Below are 20,413 nucleotides of genomic sequence, written 5' to 3' on the forward strand. Positions count from 1 at the left end.
GGTCGCCTTTTGCTCTGGGGGTTAGATCACTGCGTTTATGGGCAGCTGTAGTGAAACGGCGGTTCTGAATTTGTAGTGAACTATAAGTGCATGCAGGTCCTAGGACCAAAGTGTAAAAATGTATAACAATATAATTTAAACTCATTAGTTCGACAGAGTAGTCCTGTGATCATGGACACCAATGCCAATGTAGAGGTAGCAGAATATGTGGTGAGATGGCAATCATTCTCACATTTGTATGTAAGTCAAGGTAGCAGGCAGTACTATAAAAGGCTATTTAACAAGTGCCACTACACTGTCCATAATGTGTCTTTCCCACTTGGGTCCATCTGCGGACTTCTAATACAGCAATGAACACTGATAATGAGAGAGAGCATTTGTTTTATTATATAAAGCAGAATTGACCTGTTCATAAAAGCCTGAAGGGATTACTGGATTAGTCCGTCTCTGAGAACAAGATTCACGGTTTCCTTTATCATATCTGCCATATAAGAGTGTTCGATTATTTCATTTCTTTAATGTGAGCTACAATTTTAAAATAACACTTATTACACCTTTTAATAGATATTTATATTAAATTATTTACAAAAATTTTTTGTTAGTGTGCTTTTATACAGGGAGCTCAGAGTAGAGACCTGAAGCCTTAAGAATATACAGTAAGAAACCGCAAGAAAATTGACTTTTATTTGTTTGGAATCACACAGGTACGGCTTCACAAACATGCGCTATATTGCTTCCTTGATCAGTGGTGTTGGCATTTTTATGATGGGCGCTGGCTTGTCGTGGTACCACGGCATCATGGGATTACTTCACCCACAGCAAATGGAATCTCTGCTCTGGGTAGGTCCACCTTCTGTCTCAGCTGCACGCCGGCAAACAAGCTCTTCCTAGAGAGAGAGAAATAATTTTGTCTTTCATTGCAGGCATATTGTATTCTAGCAGGATCATTAGTTTCTGAAGGAGGTAAGAAACAATTTTTGCCTTTTTTTATTTATTTAAATGTTACCAATATACTGTAATATTGGGAAATCTGTATTTGCATTACTTCCCCATTATTATCAGGAAGCTCATATTGGATGGTCTCATCAGAACAATTTGTTTTCTCATCAGATTAGAAGAATCATAATTATTTCTACTTGTTTTTGTAGACCTACCAGTTTTCTTAGGCTATAAATCCTCAGACTGATACATGTGGGAGAGGAAACTACCACACTCAGTTTACTCTTTATTGACTGACAAAAAGTAAACGGAATCTGCAGATGTAATGCATTTCATATCTAACTAGGATGCTGCTTTGAATCATATAAACGTCTAATAAATTGAATACATCTGTAATTAGTGCACCATGTTGACTGTACGGCTAGTTCTCTGCTGAAGCATCTGCCACAACATAACATTGGCCTGTGGCCTATCATCTAGGATGTTTCTAAGGATATACTGTTTTAATAACTGTAGTCTCCTATCTTTGATTTAGCTACACTCCTTGTTGCTATTAATGAAGTTAGGAAAAGTTCAAGGACAAAGGGATTGTCCTTTTACCAATACGGTAAGTCCTGGGCTGTACAACCTCATCCGTACTATATAATGTGCTAGCTTTCTCTAGGTAATTTATGCTTAGATTTTTACAAAGGTTTACTTGCTGCTAAATCTTAAACAAATAAATACAGAGACCCGTCTCCTCCATCTATGACTTGCAGACCTGTTTTATGATAGTGATTTGTTCCAGAGAATGAGATTACATTTTTTTGCCCTTTTTTTTTCCCCTAAAGGCCAGAAGCCTTTTATTGTAGTAATATGGTTAATATGGCTTTCTGCACTACACATGTAGCTGTCTCCTACTTGTCTGGCATCATTCAGTTTAAAAAGAGTGTTCTGTGATTGAATGTATATGCAAAACATTAAAGGCAGTACAAAATAAACATGGACTTAATGGTGCAAATACGTCCATAGGCACAAGTACAATATCTTGATCAGTGCTCGCACGTCCATAGGCTGCGAGCAAAAATAAGCTACTGAGACATCCCGCTGAGCTCTGGCGGCAGCTTGTGGGGTAATTGAATCTGTCCCTAAGTGTTGACCTAACATCTCACTGCAGCTTTCTTTCTTCGAAAGTAAATTATTACCTCCACACGCCATTACAGGTGGGTTAAGCTCCACCCCCCCCCACATCATTAAAACCGAATTCTAATGGGGATCTAATATAGTGCACTCTGCAGACATGACAGTGGCACCTATAGAGCTCATCTTTTGTGCTTTGTAAATTACCTCCATTGTAAGGTCCAATTCAATGCTAAATTTGGTGACGTCACAAGTTTTTAGTTTTTTTTTTTTCTACTAGTGAACAGTTTAGCAGTGTAAGATATTGTAGCAGCACGGCCCTGTCATTGAAACTAGAGATGTGCGGGTTCGGTTTTACTCGTAAATGTTCGGATCTGAAAAACTGCATTTTATTGGCTATCACGTGTTTTGGATTGCCAATAAAATAAATCCGAACTTGAGATAATTTTGTCGAAAAGAACCGAGTAAAACCGAACCCACACATCTCTAATTGAAACCAAGGTCACAGTAACAAACTGGCGGAAAGAAAGTATCCCTTTTTCTGTATTATAGATTCTATGGGGGTAATTCAATTCAACGCCATGTTGAATAGCCACGGGAGGGAGGGAGCGCAGCTATTCAATACACCGCACTGCTAAGGATGTCTTCTCGCACCCTCCCTGGGGATGCGAGGAAAAATCCGACCAAAGGTCTTGGCGAGCAACTGTTTTTCTGCTTAGCGTGGCGCTAACAGCCGCGCACCCGGCACTTTGGTCAGAGAATGCCGGTCAACGCGCCTTAACACCATTGTTAAGGCGCGAGAACCGGCATTCTCCGACCACACAGCGCACTGAATTGAATAACTCCGAGAGCTCGCTCCCGGCGCTATTCAATTTACGTTGAATTGAATCTCCCTTATGATCTTAAACTTCTGTAATGTTTGTTCCATTTTTTTGACCAAACTACACAATTTAAAAACAAAAAACAAAACTATAGTTTGGAGCAGACGTCATTATGTGATTTTATTAATATTTCACAGCAGAATAAACTGTCATTTATCTTTTAGTGATCCAATCTCGTGACCCGAGTACGAATGTAGTGTTGCTGGAGGATGCTGCAGCAGTTTTGGGAGTGATTATGGCTGCCTCTTGTATGGGTCTGACATCACTAACAGGTAACAAATGGTATCATGTTTTGTGGTTTGTCATAGGACAGCACCATTCTAACCTTAAAATGTGCCGTGTGAAGGAGAACATTCCAGGCCTCTGTATAACACTAAAGGTGCATACACACGTAACGATTTTTTGAACGATTTAACTGTAACAACGTCGTTATTGTTGAAAAAATCGTTCAGTTTCTGAGTTATAATGATGAACGATTATTGTTCGTTCACGTTTGTAGTTTGTAATTTGTAGTTCATTCTGACTGACCAACTGAACGACTTTCATTAATGGAAAATAACAAAAATCCTTTGTAGATCAAAAAATCGTCCATTACACTTTAAAAATTCTGACAGATAATCTGACAGAAAATCGTTCATAAAATAGTTGGTAACAAAATAATTTTGTGTGTATGCAGCTTAAGTGCTGCGTTGTAGTCATAGTCAGGATCCCTGCCTGACTGAATACATAGTTAATACGTAGGTCAGCTCCCAGAACTGACTGACCAAGCCAGGGACGGACTAAATGCGTCTCAGATAGACCAGCGTATCCCTGTGTGCACGGCAGGATCCCACTCAAGACAGACCCTACCATTGCTGGTTTCCTAATAACAAAAGGTACCCTTCTATCTCTTTCCTGTACTCTCATCAACTGGGTTATGCTAACCCTAGGAGCACAGCGCAAAATAGCAGATGCAAACTTCTCTGAGTAACTCATTCCACTGGGCTAGCATGACACTCTCATTATATCCTTCACTGCAAAGCATAAGGAAGAAAAGCAGATGTCAGGCAGTGTAGATTGAGTCTTTCTGTACTGTTCCTACTTCCACCCACTAATGATTATTTTTAAACCACTCACAGAATGGTTTTCTCCATCAATCCAACTTTATTTACAATTTACTGTGTTTGGACCACTCATTTGTTATTCAATGTCTTTATGACAATTAACAAAAAGCAGTAAACTGGCACATCAGCTGTGAATCTTTTCCCAATTTTCTATATAATGGACCTTTTAGAAAATCGACGGTAATTATGCAATCTAATAGCGGTTGAGTCTCCCATATCCAAATATTCCGAAATACGAATTTTATTGAGCGCGACTGAGATTGTAACACCTTTGCTTTCTGATGGTTCCATGTACACAAACTTTGTTTTCTGCTCAAAATTCTTAAAAATATTGTATAAAATTATCAGGTGTAAATGAAACCTAAATGAATTTCGTGTATGTATACAAACTTTGTTTGATGCACAAAATTAAATATATTGCATAAAATTATAAGCTGTATATGAAACATAAATGCATTCTGTGTTTAGACTTGGGTCCCATTCCCAAGATATCTTATTATGGAATGCAAATATTCCAAAAATACGGAAAAATCCGATATCCATAATACTTCTGGTCCCGAGCATTTTGGATATGGCAGACTCAACATGTACAGGAACATATTGCTTACATTTTTGGCTGTTTGATACATAGAGTCTGCCCATAGGGTACACCTGTCAAACCGTAATGCAGGTGTCCTAAGGCGAGCTCAGGGAGGACAGAAACCTCCCGTGGAGCAGAAGGACACTTTATTACCGTGATAATTGTTTTCAAACTAATGTAAGGTAATTTGCCCATCACATGTTTCTGTGGTATACTACCACTGGATACCATTGTTTTCACCTGTATGAACCTTAATACCAGCAGCGGCTCCTGCTCTCTTACCTGAGGGAGGCTGTCGCTGCTTCTGGTCCCGTGACTTGGGCATAAGCGGCGGTAGCGCCGCGCATAACACTAGATCAGCTTCTCTGGGCTGCATTGGTATCAGCCCCGAGAAGCCCTGTAGGGCTGCCTAAAGTCAAAGCAGCGGCTTCCACTGGAAGCAACTCTGTGCTTATGGCAGTCCGGACTGGCAGTCCAAGGTGGAGTAGACACTTCCCCCTGGGGCTGCCTGTCCTGTGCGTGACTGGCAGGTGGCGCTTCCAATAGGAAGCCACCTCCAGTCACAGTGTAGCCAGTGCAGTTACGGACTGCACTGGCTCACTGAAGTGGAGGATTTTACATGGGGGGGCTGCAGTCTCGCACTGCTTAATACAGATTACACAATTACATGATACATACATATTTCAAGGGTGTTCACAGAGAGTATCTGTGTGGTTTGTTTTTTATTCTTAGTGGATACTAGTAAAAGTAAAATTTTAACAGAAAGAGTTAAGAGTGCCCCCACAAAAGCTAGTTTTGTTCCTTCTTAACATAAAACATTCTACCTAAACTCTAGGGAATCATTATTGTTTTTTTCTAACATTTACATGAGCATTTCTACCCCAGATAATTATGTGATTACTATTGAGCTATTCTGGTATATATAACATTTATTTGAACTTTGCTGGAAACCACATGTGTATATATTCATATTGGTTCAGCCTATAAAATGACTGCTGTCCTCTTTGCATACACTTTAAAAGCCTAAAAGTAAAGATTGCAATTCATTTAGATGTCTTCTCTCAGTATTATGTATTGTTTAATTTAAATATTAGTTCCTTGATAAATGTGTATGTGCGTATTAATCAGAGCATTGCTGTTGAGACCTGATACCTGTTGTTTGTCGTTGTGTTGGGGAGGTAGGTTACATGCAATACAGCAGTGAGGTTGTTAATTCTGAAGATGCTTTTTATTTTCCTGTCATTCCCATGATTGGACACAGGCACCCAAGGCACATTCACGTGAATTATGGTTGTATACTGCTATCGCCTGAACTTTTAATTCTTTCTTTCACCTCATAAATCTCAACAGCCACATCTGTTGCTTCTGCAAACTGCAGTCACATCTTTTGTTTTATTGTTCGTCGCCTGTCACAGAGAGCGTTTACATTTTAAGGTGTGTAATATTCTCATCCGCTCCGCTGATCTCTAGTACTGCCTGGAATAACTTTCCACTGAATAAACTTGTGCAACTTCTGTGTGCTCCCACTACCTGAGCACGCGGCGTAAGACTGACGTGGAAGACTTGTGTGTTTGGTGCTGGCCTTCTGTTTTGTAACGGTACATTTAGACAGTGGATCCTGATAGTTTGACTCTGATTTTTATTAGGGAACCCATATTACGACAGCCTGGGCTCCTTGGGAGTGGGGACATTGTTAGGAGCAGTATCTGCCTTCCTCATTTACACCAACACGGAGGCTCTTATAGGACGCTCCATACAGCCGGAACAAGTGCAACGTCTGACTGAATTCCTGGAAAGTGATCCTGCTATAAGGTAATAAAACCTTTAATAAATGTCATTGATTCATGGCAATATTCTACAACTCTACAATATTCTATGGGCCTGATCCAGAGATGGGTGCTAATGCGATCGCAGCTGCGATATCGCACAGAATTCAGCTGCGAAAATATGCTAATGTTAGCATAGATCACCCGAGCATAAAGACGCCCACTGCTGCCTTTTTACCTGCATGTGACAACGCATACCTGCGGAAATATCGGTAACATCGAAGCACATCGTTGTCCATCTTACCCTTGCGGCAAGTCTCACCTGCCGCAGCCTTGGGCGCTCTTCTGACACGCAGAACTACGTATGCAATAGCAGTGGCTAATTTATGCACGCCCATGTAACGCCGTTCAAACCGCCAGGCACGCCTGTGTTTCGCCGACCACCCCCAAACGCAAATTTCCTGTCAATCGCCACTGTGATGGGTCTACGTGGCCTGCGTGACCGCAGAGCTGCCTTCACGCACTGCTATGCATGCGCAATGGCAAACAATCGCTTGATCTGTGTGATAATTGCATTCGTGTCCATCTCTGAATCAGGTCCTATGTCCACCAATGGATAATAAAATGATTTGGAAGGTAACGTTTCCCTACCGTTTTGGTGGAAAAATAAGGTTATTGTCAACTTACCTTCTATTAGGCTGGAAATTTCAGTTGAATTTTTTATCGAGAGACTTGGAAATTAGTTGTAGTTGAATCTCCCATCCCTGTCGCCTACCTGTTCACTGCAATAGAATGTCTTGGAAAAATGAAAGCAGGTCAGGTGGTTCTACTCCCTTAAGAATTCTGCAGAAGGTTGAAGTCCCATTGAAGTCAGAATCTGTACCCTGAAAAGGTTGTGACAGCACTCCTTACAGCCTGGAGTTCCTGGACAAGCCAAACACTAGAGCTCAATGAAATCAAGGATTCAACAATCATGGAGATCCAATTCTAGAGTAGCAAGTTTAGACAGTAATATAGTAGCGGTAGGAGATCAAATGACCTTCTGGGTATCTTGGTTTTAGCATATCCTAAAATAACGGAAATTACTTAAGCAGCCGTTCTGGATCAGTGATGGCTTTTACTTAACTGTGTGACTGCTTGTAAACCAACTGAGGGCGGGTGTGCAGCACTCTGGCAGGGTGAGAAGTACAGTGCTGCAGTTCAAGGGGGCATGAGGGGAATGTGGTAAGAAGGACACATGTGGGTCGCGCTGCAGTTCCACTGCACAAGAAGTAGCAGAACGTCTAAGGGGCTGGTATCCACAGAGTTGATGTTAGTGGTCAAGATAAGGGTCCTGGCCAGCTGTGTTTAGGGTGGTCTGCTTTCAGACTGTGAAGTTGTAAGCTTGGCTGTTAAAAATGATTTCTCTGTTCTTTAGGGGAGGACACTAGGCCTGATTCAGAGCCGGACGCTATTTGCGCTCGCTCGTTCAGAAAAAGGGGCCGGCTATTTAAATTGAGCGTTCGCTCTTTGTGGTCTGTTGACGCCTCTGTCTGAGCGAGCGAACGAAACATGCGCTCGCTATTTTGTAAAGACGCCCCCTGGCCGCTCGCATCCTACGTCATCTCCGCTATTTATTTGATTAATCGAGTACATCGAAAGGCGTCTGAACTGCTCGCAGTGCTTGTGGTTGGCAGTTCAGGCTAAGAAACAACCAAGTGACGTGGTCGATGACACTGCTTTGTTAATTATGCACACCCTTAAAACGCCCGTTTTGACCATTTGGCACGCCTGCGTTCGGATCACCACTCCCCGTTTTCAAGCACCTTCCCCTGTTACCACCCACAAACGCCTCATCCTGTCACTCAAATTAGCAGGCACTCGCTATTTTGCGAGCGCTCGATTTCCAACCGCAATGACTGGTTGGCGCATGCGCATTACGACCCATGCGCAGATGTGCGAACATTGCTCGGAGCGAACAAGCGGCCGCTTACGAGCGGCTCTGAATCAGGCCCAGAGTCTGTTAGGTTTTTTTTTGTTGGAATGTTTTTACTGCGCTCTGCAAAATGGTAAACCTATAATGCTGCATGGAATTGGATATGATTCAAGGACGTGTCCATTTATTTTGTTAAAGCTCCGATTGCTAAAGTGATGCATGCATTGTATACATTTTTTTTATTTTGCCGTATTCTAGTTGAAAACAAGACTTATAATGATTGGCTTCTCGACAACACTAAAGGACTAACTGTTTTACTGAGTGCTGCAATATTCTGCCAATAATGTAATCAAAACATTGTAGCGTGTGAAGTGTGAACACTGCCTTTCCAGACTAGGGGAAAATCAACCATACCTGCTTATTTATCCACCAGAGGCCAGCGCAAAATTCTGCAAATGTGATTATCTGTTTGGCATATGATTTTTCTAAACTAGTTGGAGTTCTTATATATGGAAGAAAATATGTAAGTAATTGCGACAAACATACTGAATTATCTCGAGTTTAATGAAATTTAAATCTGTCCCTTTGTCACTGTGGTGCAATTGGCTGAAACATCTACTTCATACACTTGATACATTTGTCTGAGCCTATAGACTTTTACTATCCACATACCTGATGACATATACTGTACAGCCATGACCAAAAGCTTTGAGATTGACACAAGTATTGGTTTTCACAAAGTTTGCTGCTTCAGTGTTTTTAGACCTTTTTGTCAGCTGTTACTATGGTATACTGAAGTTTTGAAGGTATACTCAAAATTTCGATATTTTGTTCCCCGAGCCACTTAGTTATCACTTTAGCCTTATGGCAAGGTGCTCCATCATGCTTAAAAAGGCATTGTTCTTCACCAAACTGTTCTTGGATAGTTGGGAGAAGTTGCTCTTGGAGGTTGTTTTGGTGCCATTCTTTATTCATGGCTGTGTTCTTAGGCAAAATTGTGAGAACTTGTGGTCAATCCTCAAGAGGCGGGTGGACAAACAAAAACCCACAAATTCTGACAATCTCCAAGCATTGATTAGGCAAGAATGGGCGGCCAACAGTCAGTATGTGGCCCAGAAGTTGATTGACAGCATGCCAGGGCGAATTGCAGAGGTCTTGAAAAAGAAGGGTCAACACTGCAAATATTGACTCTTTGCATAAACTTAATGTAATTGGCAATGAGAGCCTTTGACACTTAAGAAATACTTGTTACTATGGTATACTGAAGTAAAATTACATCAAACAACGTCTTTATTGCACACATAGGGGGAGATGTACTAAGCCTTGGAGAGTGATCACGTACCAACCAATCGGCTCCTAACTGTCAGTTTACAGGCTGTGTTTGAAAAATGGCAGTTTGGAGCTGATTGGTTGATACTTTGTCACTTTCCAAGGCTTATTACATATTCCCCATAGGCAGTAGCAGTATGCTATATGTGTCCATAGAAACTTTCCTTAACTATAAATTAAGTTCAAACTGTCATTTAAAACAAAAGTACGCAGTGACTGGCATTAATCTGTATTCCATCTATCCAGAAACACTCTTCATCAGCAGCTTGGTGGTAATTGCTGTGAGAAGCCGGAGAATGTACACTAATAGTCATTTAATCTGCTCTAATGGAGTTTAGCATTTTGTAGTTGCAGTCAGGTTTTTAAATGAATTTGCTGCAAAATAAATTCCTTAAAGCGGAAGTACAGCGGCTCATGTATTTGTCTCTTTGCAGCTTCATAAGCATTGTGTATTAAGAGTGGCCGCTGCTAATCTCCTAAATACTTCTTTTTAGGGCAATTCACGATGTCAAAGCTACAGATATGGGTATGAGTAAAGTACGATTTAAAGCAGAAGTTGATTTTGATGGACGGGTTGTGACACGATCATACTTAGAGAAACAAGATATTGACCAGCTTTTACATGTAAGTTTAAGTGTATATTTTCCTGAATTTTACAATACAACATGACCTGAGATGATAAAAGCAATCTTTCCTGGCTGCGTCTCAGGAACCATTTACCAACGCCATGTATCTGGATAGCACTGGGGCCAGCTTGTCACTGTAGGGCAGCAGTCGTACGCTCGCCACCACCCTTAAATGAAATCCCTCCAAAAAGGGAAATGTTTAATCTCCTCCCCCCCCCCCCCCCAACAATGCTACGTCTGTTGCCAACTGGGAGGAAGCTGATTAGTCTTTTCTCATTTTGCTAATTTAGGGGGGGGGGGAAATAGTAATTGATTCTTTAATCCCTTAATGTAAAATGACTGTTAGAAACGTCACATCTGCTGTGAATTCCTCAGATTTATGTTTGTAACCATCAGAAACGAGGTGAAGCCATTCGGTGCAGAGATGGAGCCAGATACAGTTTAATCTGGTTGCTGGTCCCACGGTCAACTCTGCGTTGTGTGAAAGCCCTGGAGTTATTAGCTGTCCCATACACTATTATTATATCCCTCTGAAGACTAGAAGTGGATGACAGCTCTTGGAGCCATGATGTAGATGTGTAATCCACCTTCAGTCTCAATTTTCTTTTACTTTCATTATAGGTTATATTATGGGGACATGGTTAATATTAAAATATTAAATGCCGTTTCTTATTAAAATAACTTGTATTTTTGGGTCGGTGTTCTTTTTTAAAATCTAATAGTGCGGAAATGTATTCCAATAATGTGTGTGTGCAAACAGTGTACATATTGGTAGTGAATACAAATGTGTAAAGCTGGCCACACACTATCTGTCCAACCAGCCAACTAGTTGATTGGTTGGAATGAAAATCTGGTAAGGTATGAAAGCAAATGACAATCAGCAATTTGCTCCCAAATGCCGGAAAATTTACCAAAACTGTTGTTTGAACAAATAGTTTAGATCAAACATTTAACAAACTTGTCTGAACGTCCATTTTCATCTGTTTTCTGGCATTTAGGAGCAAATTGCTGATCATCAGTTACTCCCATACGTTACCAGATTTTCACTCCAACCAATCAACTAGTTGGCTGGTTGGATGTAAGTTGGTCTAGTGTGTGGCCAGCTTTAGTTGCAGGCAGAGTGGGAAAGCCAGGTATTGCGCACACTGCTGAAGCTTTAAGGCAAAGTGGGAAATGAAGAAAAGGTTACCCGCATTTTGTCTAGGCACCGTGCAAACTCTCTTCCATTGTCTGACTGGAGGGTGGAAGGTGCTCTGATAAGAGTGATGATATTAATAAAATGATAAAGCCAAGCCTGGTCTGTCTTGGTTTTAAAATGTTTCGAGATCACAAACTTTCTCCTGGCAGACTAAGTGGTTTTCAGGCATAGTAGGTATTCCATTTCCCACATTGTACAATATACTGTATATTAGGCAAAGTAGGTAACGAAGATAATTTCCCATCATCTTTATACCTAGGCATTCTCCACAATGCCTGATGTGCCACTCTGCCATATACATATTTATTATAAAGTGCTCATTTCACAGTAATACTTATACTACATTCATATCTTCTTCCTTGTTGGGTTTCTATCCATTTGCCTTATGAGCTGACATTCTCCTGCTTCTCTTATGACTCTGGACCTAGAGGTCTAAAGTGGTCTGGTCCCCAGAAATAATAAACAAAATGTAAAATAGCCTGGCATATACTTTCTGTAACCAATTTAAAAGCAAGATATGCAAAATGATTAACTCTTCTCTAAATACAAACTTATTATTTATATGCTGAGGGGGCGATTCAGTTAGCACCGTGGCGATGTAGCTCCTGGTTTAAGTGCTCCCAGCTATTTAATTGACTGTATCATGCCTGGCACTTAACCCGTGAGGGGCACTGTACCGCCCCGGGGCTTAGTCGCCGGTATGCTGAATATCTTGGTATATGTGCAGTCACCGCACTCCCCGAGGCATTAGTTAACGAAGATTTAAGGGCAAGTTGCAGGCTTACTGTGGGTGTAATTGAATGATTTTGGGCTGTTAACCCAGTAGCTACATTCCTGCTGTGCTAATTGAATCGCCCCCTTAAATGACTGCAAAAAAAACCTATACTAAATAAAGGAAAGCATTAATTAACAAAGTGGCTATTTTCTAAGAAGCTAAACAGGTGGATTTCTTATTAGTTCCTAGCTACTATGGAAAAAATGTCCACTCATATGTATTCATATTTTTGCCACTAGATGGCACAGCAAATAAGTAAAGTCAGAGAATCACGGGCATCCCAGTCTTGCCCTTTAGAATGAATCTTTTACCAATGATGGCATTGCAGAGGTGTAATGCTGTCATCGACCAATTTAGTACATAAGACACTGACATGCACGTGACACTGGCTGGAGATTTATTGAGACTCATGGGTCCCACTGTTGTGTTTCTGTAGCAAGGTTTATAAAAGAACCTAGCTGTATAAAGTATGCAGATATTTAGCATTTGGAACAAGTTGGGTCACACTGACCCCCAAATATTGCTTTTTGTAACATAGATTTGATCTTTGTTGATTCTCCTTATCTGTTTATGATGCAGGAAATCCGCCAGGTTAAGACTCCAGAGGACTTGGAAGCTTTCATGCTCAAACATGGAGAAAACATCATAGACACATTAGGAGCTGAAGTAGACAGACTTGAAAAAGAATTGAAGGTATATATCTTTGTGCAATTATTATTGCCAATCTGGTTACATGACAGTGGTGCATTTACATTTTGTTTAAGCCCATCCCAAGCCTCCACACTGTATAAAAATATAATTGTTTGCCTAAAATCAACATCATATGTAGTAACATTAATTTCTTCTTCAGGGTCCATAGGGATCCACAGGGATACCATGTGGGATATTATGGTTGGAGACCAGGCACCAAACAGTTAAAGCTTCAGCTCCCAGGATGCCTCGGGGTCCTCCTCCATATATACCCTTCCGCTAGCCATAGGACTTCAGTTGTTTGGTGCGGCAGGATCAAGACACACCTTTGTAACAGGGGACTGTTCTGGCGGTCCTAAGCTTTTATTTTATGTTTTTGGGTTGGCAGTACTAAGCGTCTGAATTAAGGCGCATATACTGCGACTCCATCTATGTCCGAAGGGCCGCAATGCCAGTAACTGGGCTGGTGATTTTGGCAGGTCGCGGCTAAGCTTGCTAGCCGCAATGCTGCAACCTGGACTGCAACCGGATGCTCAGAGATGTCAGGTAAGGTGATTACGGGGAATCGCGCGGCAGTCCTTGCTTCTGGTGTCAGAGACGCACCAAAAGCCGCTGATGTCAGGGCCCGGGTTATCAGCGTCCTCACTACACCACCAGGGCCTTATCATCTGAGGCCAGCGTACCCGGCTGGTTAGGGGAGGTAGGCGCTCCCCCGGCAGCACACTCAGGCCCTGATTCAGAGGCACTCGCAAAAAGCGAGCGCTCACTCTGAATCAAGGCGGATGCTGTTTTTTTTTTTTTAGTTGCGGCCTCTTGGCCGCTCGCATAGCTGTGGGTTACCACCCACAACTTATGCGAGCGGCTAGGTGATGGTCGCGATGGTCAAGACCATCGCGACCATCGGGCTTGCGACGAGACCCTTGCGGTAGGGTCTCGTTGCCGCAAGCCCCAGTGGACTTCCTGCTCTAATAGAGCAGGAAGTCCACCTACTGACATCACGAGTGATGTCAGTAGGACCGCCCATAAACGGCAGGCGTTCCTGCAGGAACGCCTCCGTTTGCCCAGCCAGCCCCGCCTTCCAAACGGGGCGAGCTGTCGATCAACATCGACAGCTGCCCCTTTTGGATACGAGCGCCGGAGCGAGTGCTTTGTGTGCTCGCTCCGGGGCTTGCGCATGGCCTAACAATCAACACGCTTGAGAGTGGGTCTGAATCAGGCCCTCAGTGCTTGCTGTTGGTCTCCGGTGGATTTGGGTCAGTCTCCCTGTATACCTCTCCCTTGGTTAAGGTATATAATTCTACCATTCCTTTGTGTTTGTGTAGTTGATTTAGAGTCGATTGTGATTTTATTACATATGCATGGTATGTGACTGTTGGCTAGCTGCTGTATTGACACTGTCTTTTATTTCTGTCTATCAATTATAACTATCACTGTTTTTTCTCTCCTTCCTCTTGGGGTGGAGGTTTTTCTCTGAGTACTTCACATTCATTTAGATTTTGTGAAGGCTGTCACATAACATTGCAAATATTGCCTTTACTGAACATGTCAAAAGATAAAGGGATATAGGAGGGGGAGCCTTCTGTGCTGGTTTCATGTAAAGCATGTATGACTTATTTGTCCCGTCAGGGCATTAAGAATGGTTGGTGTGTTGTCTGTCATAAAGAGCCACCTAACCAACCCCCAGTGTACATGTGCCTGGACAAGAGCCTTCTTGGGTAGCCTCTTTTTCCCAGGTAATGAAGCAGTTTGTGGATCGTATGGCTGCTCCCACTATGTCTCCTTGGATGAGGTGTACACAGCATGCTATCTATGCCCCTCCTATGCATTTTTCCTGGAAGGATGTTGATGGCCATTCTAATTGGAGGATGGCACCATCTAATGCCGATAGCAGACCGGTAGTTACTAAGGCGCCTAAGCACAAGTTATCTTTTTATCATTCTGCTCAACATATGGATTCAGATGCATGATCAGAGGATTCAGATAAATTTCCTCTCCAGGGTCTAGCTTGGGGGAGGACAACCATCCATCTACAGTGGATGTTCCTTCTTTAGTGAAGGCGGTTAAATCAATCCTAGACATTCAGGATGATGAACTAGCTCAAAGTAAGAAGGCTCCAGTGTTTAATGACCACTGGAAGGTGGTCAAAACGGAGTTCCCTGTATCTGAACAGCTCACTGAGCTTATGGATGAGGCATGGGGTAACCTTGACAAATGTTTTTATGTGAATAAGAGAATTACATTGTTGTATCCTTTTCCAGCTTCTGAATGTACTAATCGGGAGGTACCTCCTACTGTGGATGCTCATGTGACGCATTTGATCAGAAATGCTACGTTGCCTATTCAGTCTGCATCTTCCCTGAAGGATTCCATGGATAAAAAGACTGAAGCATGTCTTAAGATGATCTTTTCATCATCTGGAGCTGTTACTTGTCCAGCTGTGGCAGGAGCCTGGGTAGCCAAAGCTGTTGAAGAATGGATGGGAGCATTAGAAAATTCTCTACTAAATGCTACCAGTGAACAGATAATGTATATCTCCCATATACAGGAAGCGGCTTCCTATCTGGGAGAAGCTGCTCTAGATGCCTAATGGGGCGGGCCTCCTCCTGGGGGATACCGGGGTGCAAGGCCAACTTCTTCAGTTTGTGGTTTGTTGGCGTCAAACAACAACAGATGCCTGGGTCCGAGAAGTGGTCTCTCAGGGGTATGAAGAAGAAAATAAGAGTTATGGTAGAATTACCATTGATAACTCTTTTTCTTCGAGGTCCATAGGGTCCACAGGGCAGCCACCTGGCTGCATTAGGTATTTTTTCTTTCGGTCACAGATTCCCTCATTTTGTGTAAGAGTATTTCTGGTATACGATTACTCTTCCTTCTCCTCTTTCCTTCTCCTGCCTTGAGGCTTGTTAACGAAACTGTGGCGGGGGGGTGGGGTATATATGGAGGAGGACCCGAAGGCATCCTGGGAGCTGAAGCTTCAACTGTTTGGTGCCTGGTCTCCAACCATAATATCCCCCATGGTATACCTGTGGGCCCTATAGACCTCGAAGAAAAGGAGTTATCTAGGTAAGTCTACCATAACTGTAAATTTTACAGAGCTCCTGTAGTTGTTACAGTAAATCAGTGAATATGGCCAGGCAACGTTCTATGAGAATGGGGCCTGTCGCTAACCTTCAAGGCCTTGGCTACAGATCGCAGACTAAATGAGCTGCTTCTTTTTACATCCATATCTGGTTCTGCAACAGCCTTTGCTGTTGCTAATTTATAGTTGCTAATTTCCTCACTATTCAGTTTGTCAGCTACCCAGGGAGCCTATTTTTCGGGTTTATGTACGTGTCATGCTGTGCTCACACAGTGCTCTTGAAGAAACCTTCAGTATTTATGAAGTTCCCCCTCTGTGTTTTTAGATCTACTTTACTAACATCACAAAAACAGTAGTCTGTCATTTCTTCCAATTACTTCCAAACTGGAGTGTATCCTATGTGCTTACAATTAAGGCAATGGGGGACTGGTTAAATAAACTGATTCTGTGATCAAGAATGAACCGTATCAAATTGCAACAAATAGCTTTCTAAATTATGTTTATCAGCACATGAACCTGTACACAATGTGCTGAATTCAATTAGTTGCGAGTTCTGTAATGTGACGTCCCACATTACATTAACGCACACTTTGCAGGATATATTCTTGAAGCACGATACAGGTACACGCACAATTCGGTTAAAAAATGGAAAGTTGCAGGCATTGCTGCAATATTTGAAGTGCATAATAGATTGGGGAAATCATCCTGAACCCCACCAAAAGTGGAAAATAAGAGCATAGGACAGTGTAGATGGCTGTTAGAGGCCATTAGCAAAGTATTGGAGGCTGTTATATGGTTGAGTTTAGCAACTTTTAGAATGTTGGAAAATGGTAGCCAGCAATTGTATTTCAGCAAATAACCGTATCCGATGAAGTTAGACAGGGTTTGGTCCCTATGGCAGTACACTAGCTTCACCATAGACCCTTGGACAACTCTTCTCCTTAGGAGATGTTTTCATGTCTTACTGGCAATTTTATTTCTGTATTTTAAGTCTTATTCTCAATAGTTCACACCCATTTAAATGTTATTTCGCTGTATATGTATTATCCATAGTGCTTATCAGCTGTCTACCTTTACTATCTTTCTTGGTCTCATAGTACAATTCTATTTGAAGTTTTGTACCTCTGAAGAAGTCCCTTAAGCAGACAAAACGCGTAGGATCATCGATTTGATAGCCCGCACCCATCACATGAGAGCTCTCACCCGTAACGGTGTAGGTGGTGCATAACATAATCTCTTCAGTATTGAGGCAGGTTTACAAAGTCATTTTATGCTACTCATGTCATGTGCATCCGGAAAGTATTCACAGCGCTTCACTTTTTCCACATTTTGTTATGTTACAGACTTATTCCAAAATGGAATAAATTCCTTTTTGGCCTCAAAATTCTACACACAATACCCCATAATCACAACGTTTGTTTGTTTTTTAATTAAATTTGCAAAAATCTAAAAAAAACTTTTTAAACACTAAGAAATCACATATACATAGTATTCACAGCCTTTCCTCAATACTTTGTTGATGCACCTTTGCCAGCAATTACAGCCTCAAGTCTTTTTGAATATGATGCCACAAGCTTGGCACACTTATCTTGGAAACATAGAATTTGACTGCAGATAAGAACCACTTGGCCCTTCTAGTCTGCCCCTTGTGTCCTTTAGGCAACTTCAACCCTATTTACTCCTTACGTCTCTCTTAAGGATATTCTTATGCCTATCCCAAGCGTGTTTAAATTGTTCCACCGTTTTAGCTCCAACCACATCTGATGGGAGGCTATTCCACTTATCCACTACCCTTTCTGTGAAGTAATTTATCCTCAAATTTCCTCTGAGCCTCCCTACAGTGTTGGTGCATGTCCTTGTGTTCTTGTACATCTCTTTCTTTGAAAAATGCTTCCCTCTTGTCCCTTGTTAAAACCCTTCATGTATTTGAAAGTTTCTATCATGTCCCCCCTTTCCCTTCTCTGTTCCAAACTATACATATTAAGATCTTTTAGTCTTTCCGGGTAAGTTCTGTGCTGTAGGCCATGCACCATTTTAATGGCCCTTCTTTATACCGTCTCTAATGTGTCTATATCCTTCTGGAGATATGGCCTCCAGAACTGAACACAGTATTCTAGATGAAGCCGTACCAAGGACCTATACAGTGGCATTATTACTTCTCACTTCGTAGCTGAAAAATGAATCATGGCCCCAGTCTGAGGTCAAGAGCGCTCTGGAGCAGGTTTTCATCCAGGATGTCTCTGTACATTGCTGCATTCATCTTTCCCTCTATCCTGACTAGTCTCCCAGTTCCTGCCGCTGAAAAACATGGTTAGGCATATTCTATTTGCAAATCAATCACAGTTGGACTCAGCAATGCACTGCCACATTGTAAACAGAAGTATGGGTACAAGGTAATCAGCAAGTGGGTACAATAATAGTAATATAAAAACAATAAGATACATACAGTTAGGTCCATAAATATTGGGACATTGACAGAATTTTCATATTTTGGCCTCTATTCACCACCACAATGGTTTTGAAATGAAATAAACAAGATGTGCTTTAACTGCAGACTTTCAGATTTAATTTGAGGGTACTTACATCCAAATCAGGTGAACGGTGTAGGAATTACAACGGTTTCAATATGTGCCTCCCACTTTTTAAGGGGCCAAAACTAATGGGACTATCGCCTCAAAAGCTATTTCATGGACAAGTGTGGGCTATTTCCTCGTTATTTCACTATCAATTAAGCAGGTAAAAGGTCTGGAGTTGATTCCAGGTGTGACATTTGCATTTGGAATCAGTTGATGTCGACTCTCAATATGAGATCCAAAGAGCTGTCACTATCAGTGAAGCAAGCCATCATTAGGCTGAAAAATCAAAACAAACCCATCAGAGAGATAGCAAAAACATTAGGTGTGGCCAAATCAACTGTTTGGAACATTCTTAAAAAGAAAGAACGAACTGGAGAGCTCAGCAACACCAAAAGACCCGTAAGACCACGGAAAACAACTGTGGTGGATGACAGAAGAATTATTTCCCTGCTGAAGAAAAACCCCTTCACAACAGTTGGCCAAATCAAGAACACTCTCCAGGAGGCAGGTGTATATGTGTCAAAGTCAACAATCAAGAGAAAACTTCACAAGCGTGAATATAGAGGGTTCACCACAAGATGCAAACCATTGATGAGCCACAAAAACAGGAAGACCAGATTACAGTTTGCCAAACAACATCTAAAAAAGCCATTACAGTTCTGGAACAACATCCTATGAGATTAGACAAAGATCAACTTGTACCAGAGTGATGGGAAGAGTAGAGTACGGAGAAGGAAAGGAACTGCTCATGATCCAAAACATACCACCTCATCAGTGAAGCATGGTGGTGGTAGTGTCATGGCGTGGGCATTTATGGCTGCCAATGGAACTGGTTCCCTTGTATTTATTGATGATGTGACTGCTGACAAAAGCAGCAGAATTAATTCTGAAGTGTTTTGGGCAATTGTATATGCTTATATTCAGTCAAATGCTTCAGAACTCATTGGACGATGCTTCATAGTGCAGATGGACAATGACCCGACCCAAAAGCAACCAGAGTTTGTTAAGGCTAAAAAGTGGAATGTTATGCAAGGCCAAGTCAATCCCCTGACCTGAATCCATTTGAGCATGCATTTCACTTGATGAAGGCAAAACTGAAGGTAAAATGCCCCAAGAACAAGCAGGAACTGAAGACATTTGCAGTAGAGGCCTGGCAGAGCATCACCAGGGATGAAACCCAGCGTCTGGTGATGTCTATCCGTTCCAGACTTCAGGCTGTAATTGCCTGCAAAGGATTTGCAACAAAGTATTAAAAAGTGAAAGTTAGATTTAGGATTGCTTAGTTTGTCCCATTACTTTTGGCTCCTTAAAAAGTGGGACGCACATATAGAAACCGTTGTAATTCCTACACCGTTCACCTGATTTGGGTGTAATTACCCTCAAATTAAATCTGAAAGTCTGCAGTTAAATCACATCTTGTTTGTTTCATTTCAAAGCCATTGTGGTGGTGAATAGAGGCCAAAATATGAAAATTCTGTCAATGTCCCTATATTTATGGACCTGACTGTACATACATACAGGCACTCGGCACAATAGAAGATGCAAAAAATAGTGTATTGTAACACATTTTTTGCTTCTTATATTGTGCCTCCGAGTGCCTGTCTTCTTCTTTGGATTTGTGCATATTTCTGACATTGGACATCGGGGCCAGTTGCTAGTGTTTGTATTGAGTGTCGGCAGTCTTGGGATCATTTGGACAGCACCATTTTGTTGTCTACTTAGACTTCTCTAAATTTATGTAGTCATTCCGCCAGTAGCCATTTTCTTGTGGAGTCCTTCAAGAGAAAAAGACAGTTGATCACTCTATTCAGTTATATCTTAAATCTGTAGTGACCTA

General features: G+C 41.7%; 1 protein-coding gene across 1 annotated transcript in view; it reads left to right on the top strand.

Moving 5' to 3' along the window:
- SLC30A9 (solute carrier family 30 member 9) overlaps positions 1 to 20,413 on the top strand; it is a 99,153-nt gene that overhangs the window by 61,583 nt on the left and 17,157 nt on the right. The window contains exons 11-17 of the mRNA XM_088450574.1: positions 705 to 840; positions 924 to 963; positions 1,475 to 1,546; positions 3,104 to 3,211; positions 6,269 to 6,434; positions 10,127 to 10,256; positions 12,811 to 12,924. Coding sequence (XP_088306700.1) covers positions 705 to 840; positions 924 to 963; positions 1,475 to 1,546; positions 3,104 to 3,211; positions 6,269 to 6,434; positions 10,127 to 10,256; positions 12,811 to 12,924 — 766 coding nt within the window. The remainder of the gene's footprint in view (positions 1 to 704; positions 841 to 923; positions 964 to 1,474; positions 1,547 to 3,103; positions 3,212 to 6,268; positions 6,435 to 10,126; positions 10,257 to 12,810; positions 12,925 to 20,413) is intronic.

The sequence above is a fragment of the Taudactylus pleione genome, unplaced genomic scaffold, assembly GCF_031769625.1.
Source record: "Taudactylus pleione unplaced genomic scaffold, aTauple2 ptg000519l, whole genome shotgun sequence".
NCBI lineage: Eukaryota > Metazoa > Chordata > Amphibia > Anura > Myobatrachidae > Taudactylus > Taudactylus pleione.